Source organism: Condylura cristata, unplaced genomic scaffold (genome assembly GCF_000260355.1).
Source record: "Condylura cristata isolate star-nosed mole 26May11 unplaced genomic scaffold, ConCri1.0 scaffold00002, whole genome shotgun sequence".
In the NCBI taxonomy this organism is placed as follows: Eukaryota; Metazoa; Chordata; class Mammalia; order Eulipotyphla; family Talpidae; genus Condylura; species Condylura cristata.
In genome coordinates this window covers 1,289,636-1,297,866 of record NW_004567103.1, presented here as the reverse complement: position 1 = coordinate 1,297,866, position 8,231 = coordinate 1,289,636, and the positions used below count along the sequence as shown (strand labels likewise).

Genomic DNA, 8,231 nt, shown 5'->3' with positions numbered 1-8,231 from the left:
GAGAGGTGGGGGACTCAGGCCAGGGTGAGAGACGGGGGACTCAGGCCGGGTGAGAGGCGGGGGCTGAGGCGAGGGTGAGAGACGGGGGGTTCAGGCCAGGGTGAGGCGGGGGCTGAGGCGAGGGTGAGAGACGGGGGGGCTCAGGCGTTGTGCAGGTGTCCTGGGACCTGGCCTGCAGGCACTTGCCCTCGGGCTGCCAAGGGCTTGGGCTGTCCTGAGGCTTGGCTCGGCTGGGCGCCTGCCCTCTGCTACCCGCTCCTCAGAAGCAGGATAGCCCCACCCCCTTGTAGAATATGGACATGGTCAGCTGCTCTCAGCAGAGGCTGTCCCCCCTGGCTGGGCAGGAGGCGAGCGGCCACCTGGTGCTCCGGGCTGCCCCATCAGGTGGCTGCCCTCCAGCTGGCTGGGCGCGGGGCGAGGCTGGCAGTCAGGTGTGGCGCCCCCGCACCGGGCCCCGGCAGGGTGCTGGCGGTGGGTGAGGACAGGACAGACCCCCTGGTTCCCGATGTCAGCCCAGCGGGCTGCAGGAGAAGCCGAGGAGGCCAGGCTCGCTCCCGGCCGGCTGTGTGGCGCCGCCTCCTGGCCCGGGCTGCAGGGCGCGTCCGGGTGGCCCCTGCGGAGTGGGTCTCCTCCCTCCGAGAGGGATGATGGGGTGAGGCGGCAGAGGCTTTGCAGGCGGCCGGGGCTGGAGCCTCTCGCCGCTGGGTGCTGCGCGTTGCCGGGGAGCGTCACCGACACCCTAACAGCTGCAGGACCCGTCGGGTGAAGCGGCGGCCGCACGCGGGCGTCTGGCCCAGAGCTGGCGGCCCGCGGAGCTCTGCTGTTGTTTTCATTCTGGAAGAGGAAAACGCAGTTTGTTTTTCTCTCTCCTTCAAGCAGGAACCATCAGCCTGATGACACACGCAGACTAGTTCTGGGCAGTGGGGGTTCCGTGGCGATAGCACCCCCAGAGCCCAGGGCCACAGGCATCCTCAGGCGGGGCCGGTCTCCCCGGACTCAGCACGGCGCCGGAGGCTCGGAGCTCCGGGTTAGGGGGCGCGGGGCACCCCAGCCTCCCTCCTGGGCGCCCAGCGCAGTGCGCCCCGGCGAGCACCTGCCCAGGCAGGACGGAGGCTCGTCTCACCCCGCTGGAGCGATGAAGAGCTGGACTGTGCGGGGCGGGCTCGGGCCAGCAGGCGGCCGCGCCGTTAACGGGAGCTGGAAGCCGTTGGTCAAACCGGGAAAGTAGCGTCCGAGTCCAGCTGGACGGGGAGCTGCCCGGGCAGCCGGATGCGGGTGCTGTGCTGCCACAGTGCACCTGCTCTTCCCTCGGCCGTGCCCGGCTGCTGGTCACCTGCGCTCGGAGGACTCCTGTGCCGTGGACTTGGCGGGCAGCTGGGGGGCAGCCTGTGGCCACAGGACCTGGACGCAGGTGTGTCGGGGATAGAATTGCCCCTAAGGCCCTTCTGCGTCTCGTACCACGTGGTGGGCAGCGGCTGGGGCCGGGTGCGCCAGGGGGTGGCACGGGGGCCGTGAGACGGCTCTCGGCGGGGCTGTGTGAGCTTGACCACACGGAGAGCGGCTCCTCCAAGACGCATTTCCACCAGGAGGTGTGGCGACGCGCCACCAGTTAGGGGCAGGCGTGGGCGCCAGGCCGGCGGCGCCGCACCGCGCAGGCTGTGAAGGAGCATCTGCCAGCCTGCCTGGCCCGGGCGTGGCCGCAGCCTGTGGGGCCTTGGTGCCAGGGCTCTGCTCCAGCGCTCTGGGCCCCCGACCCAGGACGCCGTCACCCACGGAGGGCCCAGGCCCTGCTGCCAGCGGCAGCCTGCGGCCGACGGGGCCTCATCGCAAACAGGGTCCTGGAGGTCGGGGACAGCGGGGCACCAGCACCCACACTGCAGGGAGTCCTGGCACCCCCCGTGGGGCATGGGACAGGCCCTGATTTTGCCTGCTGGGGCCTGATTCTTCGCGTTGGGAGCTTTGTCTGCTTGGACTGGGCAGGTGGTCAGTGCCAGGAACTAGGGTGTGCCTCGGCTCCCAGGCCCTGCCAGGGCCCCAGAGCCCATCCCACGCCCCCCAAAAAAGCCTCACCGTGCTGGAGAGGGCGTGATGGTGAGGCTGCGTGCGTGGCACCGCTGGCCCAGCCTGCCCGCGGTCACTGCAGTGACGCCCCGCACAGGCCTTCTCCGTGGTTTGGGTCTGAAGCGTCGGTGCCAGGGCTGCTCGTCCCTCCCTGTGCAGACGCTCCGTCCCAGGCCGCTCCCCGGGTCTGTCCCCCCACGCAGGTGCCGTCACAGCCAGGCCTCGGTCGGGGTGCCGAGCCCTGGGTGCGGCCAGTGGTCCCAGCACTGCTCACCCTTCCCGGGAGTGTGACCACGCGGACGCTGGGGGCAGGGCCGGGGGCCCCACCTGCAAAACAGATTCTTTCAGATCCTGTGGCTTTGTGAGGGCTGAATTCCGTTCACCCAGCGAATGGCAGGTTCCAGCATCTCCGGCGGTTGGGACGGGGCGTCTGAGGCCGCTGTGCCGCTGTGCCCTGTCGTGTGAAATGTTAGTGCCTTTCTCAGAGCAGTACCGGCTGGCAGAGACTGAGTGGCCCTGGAGATGTGCGGCGCCTGTCCCCGGGGCCGGGCGCTCTCCGGGACACGGTGTCCAGCCTAGGCGCCGAGCTGGAGAGGGGTGACCAAGGGTGGACTTGCGGGTCGCCTGGGGCAGCCGGGCGGGGGCTTCTGCGGGGTGAGCCGCGCACGCCAGCAGCTCCTCTGCGCGGGCACACACGCCATCGGCAAAGCCGTGCTGTTCCCTCTTGCTGCCCGGCGGCCCCGTCCACCCAGGGCCCCGTGCCCTGCGCTGCGCGGGCTGGTGCGGCCCCGGCTGGCAGGCTCCTTCCGCATCCGCTGTCTCTGGCCCGCCTGCTGTGCAGGCGAGGCGTGGGATCGGTGAGGATGCGCGCGTGGCGTGGGCGCCCGCGTGGTGGTGCGTGGCGTGGGCGCCCGCGTGGTGGTGCGTGGCGTGGGTGCCCGCGTGGTGGTGCGTGGCGTGGGTGCCCGCGTGGTGGTGCGTGGCGTGGGTGCCCGCGTGGTGGTGCGTGGCGTGGGCGCCCGCGTGGTGGTGCGTGGCGTGGGTGCCCGCGTGGTGGTGCGTGGCGTGGGTGCCCGCGTGGTGGTGCGTGGCGTGGGCGCCCGCGTGGTGGTGCGTGGCGTGGGCGCCCGCGTGGGCGCGTGTGTCCCAGGCTCACATAGCCCGACGGTGTCTTGGCCGTGCTGGGGGTCCAGCTCTGCACGGCGCAGGGTGGCCAGCCCAGCTCCTGGGCGTCGCTCGGGAGGCGCCACGGCCGCTGCAGTGTCCTCTGCGCGGTGTCCAGGCCCACGGTGCAGCCGGCTCCCGGAGCCTCGCTGTGGGGAGCTGCGCTCGGCGTTCCTCTCCGCGTGCGAACCCCGCACCCGGGAAGGGGCCCTGCGCCCAGAGTGTCTTCAGGGGTCGGGGGGCTCGCAGGCCCCATCCTGGGTGGTCTGGGTGCCGGCTCCCGGGGTGTTGGGGTGCCCCCACGCCGCCCTCTGTGCCCCCAGGCCCGCGGGCCCGGGTCCTGTAGCCGCGGCCGCCCACGCGCTGTCAGCAGCCGCCCCTGCTCTGTCTCCGCCTGTCTGAGGTGCCATCTAGTAGTTTCTGTCTAACCTGTGTCTCGTAGCTCAGCATCCCCCCCCACCCGTCCCATCCATGTGGCCCTAAGCGCGAACCACCACCCCGTGTCCTTCTGTGTCTCCCTTCCAAGAACTGGGTTTCTCTGGAGGAGAACGCGGGCTCCCGCCCCGGCCCGCACAGCGGCGCCCTGTGCTCGAGCTCGGATTGGCCTCGCGGCCCTGACAGCGAGGCGGCAGCGCTCTGGGCCCCCGCTAGTGCAGCCCCGACTGGCACGCGCAGCCCCCTGAAGTCCGCCCGGGCCGCCCCGGAGCGGAGGCTGTGGGCTCGAGCCTGCGAGCCCGCGGTCGTCGGGACGGCCTGTGAGGCCGGTTCCGTCCCGTGAGCCCGCGGCTGCTGGAGCCCGACCCAAAGCCCCTCAGCCGTCTCCAGGCCCCCGGGGCGTGTCCCACGAGCGAAGCCACGTCTGCCCCTCACGCCCGCCTCCCCGTGACAAGGTGCTCTGTGCGGCAGGTGGCAGATTCAAGAAGGAGATCGTCGTTGACGGACAGAGCTACCTGCTGCTGATCCGCGATGAGGGGGGCCCCCCCGAGGCCCAGGTGAGCATCAAAGCACCGCCCAGCTCTCGCTGGCCTTCTTCCCCCACGAGGTTCTGCTCCCCCAGTGGTTCTGGAAATGGTCCAGGGCTGTCCAGCAAAGGTGCTCCAGAGGCCCTGAGCTTGTGCTCCAGGGGCCAGGGTGGCTTTTCCCCCGTGGACACCAACTCTGCTGTCACCAGAACCTCGAGGCCACGCCCGCCTCGGGCAGGTCCCCCCGCCCCGCTCCCAGGCGAGGGAAGCCGATTTGCATTGGCGCTTCCAGTACACTTCTCCCGTCAGTGGCTGCTCTCTGCTGTGCGGAGTATGGCCGCCCCGGGGTTCAGCCGCACTGACCTGACCTTGAGTCCCGAGGCTCTGGCCCGCGGCCCCACCTGGGCCCCGTCGGTCCCTGGTCAGGAACCCAGGCACTGGGGGCGCCCGCTGGTGGCCGCTGTTCCGTGGCCTTGAGGTCAGATGTCTCCTGGGTGTGGTTTCCCTCGTTGCATGTGAGGCCCAGAGCAGCCAGGTGCGTGGGGGGCGGCCAGAGCCTGTGGGCACATCTGGGAGACCGGGCTCTATGGAAGACGCCGGGGCTCCCCATGCCCGCTCCCCAAGCCGTGCCCGTCAGCCACAGCAGTGTTTAAAGCAAAATGTTCCCCACTAGCCAGGATCAGTGCCCCTGTGGGGTGGGCCTGGCCTCGGGGAGCCCATTCTGCTTCTTAGCCCAAGGGGACAGCACTTGCTGTAAGAAGGAAACTCCCAGAAGGTGTGTCCGGTGTGAGAAGTGGGCCCCAGGCTCTGTGCTCACTTTCCGTGAACAACCTTTGTAATTAAGCAGGGCAGGCCGGCGCTGGAGGGCCGCCGGGAGGGCCGGCGGCCTCTCCGGATGCCCCGGGGGACGCCGCCTCGGCCCTGAGGACAGGGTGCCGCCACCGCTGCCGGCCTCGCCGCCTGCTCACGCCGCTCTTGTCCACTGTCCGCAGTTTGCCATGTGGGTGGACGCTGTCATATTCGTCTTCAGCTTGGAGGATGAGATCAGCTTCCAGACCGTGTACCACTACTACAGCCGGATGGCCAGCTGCCGCAACACCAGCGAGGTCCCGCTCGTCCTGGTGGGCACCCAGGGTGAGTGCCTCGGGCGCCCGGGCCCCGGGCCCCGGGCAGCAGCGGACGCCGGGCTGCGTTCACGGGGAGGAAGTTAGAGCGGCGTAGAGAACCAGTCTCCCTCCGACCGCGCGGGTCAGGCGAGAATCTGCAGCTGCGGCCCGCCCGGGGCACCGCCTGGCAGCCTCGGCAGTGTGCACATGGCACAGCACAGGCCACACACCGCACACACACGCATGCACACGCGTCACGCAGACCACACACGTGTGCACACATATGCCACACAGACCACACGCCACATGTGTGCGCAGACCACACACCTCGCAAACATGCACACCCACACAGAAACACGCCACACACATGCACAGGCGCCACATTCATACACACCAGGCACACACCACCACACAAGCACACGCCACACACCCCACAGGCGCACACCACACACCCGCACCACCACTTACCGCGCGCGCACGCCCCAGTGCCCTGGGTAGGACACCTGATTCCTGTGGGGTCACCATAGCCTCATCTGGTCACGAGACAGGCCACAAGCAGCCTCCGTTTAACCTCAAGGCCCTAAAGTGGTGCTGCTTTCCGGAGAGCGCTGGCTGGGGTCTGCCCGCCCCGCCTCACGACCTCTGCCGCCTCTCTCGCGAGGCCCCTGCGCGTGGACTGGCCAGCGAAGCCACGTAGTGCCGGGCGTCACCCGGCGGCCGTGGGCCCTGCTGCGGGCTTCCTGAAGAGGCGCGTCCGTGGCTCAGGCGTGGACGCCACACCCATCCCCCAGGGATTTGGGTCACCACAGACGACCCCGTCGGGGGGGAGCAGAATTGCCCTCCCTTCTCGTCTTTGGGTTCCTGGCTGTTCTGATGCCCTTGGGAGGGCACATCTGCACACGCCCTCCTGCCCTCCCCCTCGGAGACCCGGGTGAGACCTCCGTGCAGGGTGCCCGGGGCGGAGGGGCCGGCCCCTCGTGGTGCAGGCTGGCAGGAGCCGCGGCCAGGCTGGGGTGAAGGGAAGCTGGGCCTCAGCCAGCTCCTGCCAGAGGTCGGAACCTGCACACTTCTCACCAGTCCTCAGCAGGCTCAAAGGGCGCCAGGGGCTCAGCCCAGCCACCCTCCCCGGAGGAGACAGCCCAGACCCCGCCCAGAGGCCCAACGGTTCATTGTGTGGGTGCGCCCTCTAGCGGCCAGCGGCGGAAACCTGGGCTCTTGGTCCTCGGGAACAGAAGTGGCCCATCTGGAAAATTCTGAGCGTGACATGTCTCACTGTGCGTAACTTCCAGAGCAGATGTGGCCTGAGGTGCTTTGATGTAGAAGCAAGTAGTTGTCCACGAGAGCCATGTCCAGCAGGCTGGTCCCGGCCCGGCTCTCCTGAGCATAGGCGTGTGTGTGTCGGCGTGTCTCTGTCTCTGTGTGTGTCTGCGTGTCTGCACATGTGTGCGTCCTCTGGAGGGCGAGGGCTCGGCAGGGTGGACGAGACCTTTCCCCAAGGTGGCTGCACTGCTGCTGCTCTGCAGACTGACGTGACTTGAGGGAGACGCTCGTAGAGGAGGGCACAGTGTTGGGGGGCCCCGCAGCTCTGGGGACCGCAGGTGTGTGGGGCGGCGCTGCCCCTTGGCAGGATGATGCGGCACCCCAGGCCGCCCGTGGAGGAGGGGTGCGGAGCTGTGCGGGGGCTGCCGCTGGCCTGCACGGCCACGTGGTGCCGGAGCAGCGGCCGTGAGCGGCTCCTCACGCCGCAGCCCCTCCTGGAGGACGCCCACGCCTTTAGCCTCGTGGGCGCGGCAAGGCCCGGGCAGACGGGGCCCACGCGGGCGGGGCTCCCTAAGTAGGGCGCTCAGGGAGGCCCAGGGTCCGGCCCTCGGTCAGTAGGACTGCGCTTCAGGCCTGGTCCGTGGCGCGGACGGGCGAAACGGGACAGCGGAGCCGGCGATGAAGCAGCTTTCCCTCACAACGCCGCTCCGAGAATGACGCTTGGAAGCAGAGCCCGGGGGCGTTTCCTGCGAAGCCAGCGTTTCGGTGGCCGTGGCCCTGTGGTGCTTTGGCCACCGAGAAGGCGCGGCCGTGGTCTGTGGAGGCGCTGCTGAGTGCTTGGGGGTTGAGGGCCGCCCTGCTCAGGCGCGCCCCCGAGAGCCCGAGGCCCCTCACCCCACTGTGGCGGCCGGGCAGCGGGTTCTCTGCCCCCACGGCGCGCTCCCCCAGCATGGGTGCCCCACAGAGAGCCGCAGACCCGTCCGCTCGGAGATCGGGGCCAGTGCCCCCACACCCGTCTGTGCTGAGGTTCTGTGGGGACCCCCCTTCCTCCGCCACCTGCCCCGGGCCTGGTTCTGTTACGGGACAGCGACTCCCACACGCCTGCCCCCGGCCTGCCCCCCGGCCCCCGGTCTAGAGCCCCGTCCCCGGGTGGAGCCGCCTTGCAGGTGAGGCTCCCGAGTCGCTCCTGAGCGCCGCCTCTGTCCTGTCGCCCCGCTCGCTGCTGGTGTTTTCTCTGCCCCCACCCCCACCCCATCAACCTCGGGGCTCCCCGGAGCACTGGCTGATTCTTACGTTTTCTTCGCCGGTCTCCCCGGGCCTAGAACACGGCCGGGCACGGGGCGCTGGCGGCGGTTACCTTTGGGTGGACGGTGTTTGCAAAGCCCCGGGTCCGTAGAAGTCCTTTCACCGCGGAGCCAGGGGCCAGCGAGAGCCGCAGGGCCGACGCGGGCCGCTGTCCGCTGACGGTCGCCGCTGCTGTCTGTTCCAGACGCCATCAGCTCCAGCAACCCGCGGGTCATCGACGACGCCCGGGCGCGCAAGCTGTCCGGGGACCTGAAGCGCTGCACCTACTACGAGACCTGCGCCACCTACGGGCTCAACGTGGAGCGCGTCTTCCAGGACGGTGAGTGTGGCCACTGCTGGCCCGTGGCCGGGCGGGGGCTGGGCGTGGGGAGGG

The 8,231-nt window shown here is 69.9% G+C and overlaps 1 protein-coding gene across 1 annotated transcript in view; it reads left to right on the top strand.

Moving 5' to 3' along the window:
* AGAP1 (ArfGAP with GTPase domain, ankyrin repeat and PH domain 1) overlaps window positions 1–8,231 on the top strand; it is a 252,155-nt gene that overhangs the window by 26,030 nt on the left and 217,894 nt on the right. Inside the window, exons 4-6 of the mRNA XM_012725166.1 lie at window positions 4,132–4,217; window positions 5,180–5,321; window positions 8,043–8,177. Coding sequence (XP_012580620.1) covers window positions 5,186–5,321; window positions 8,043–8,177 — 271 coding nt within the window. The 5' untranslated portion in view covers window positions 4,132–4,217; window positions 5,180–5,185. The remainder of the gene's footprint in view (window positions 1–4,131; window positions 4,218–5,179; window positions 5,322–8,042; window positions 8,178–8,231) is intronic.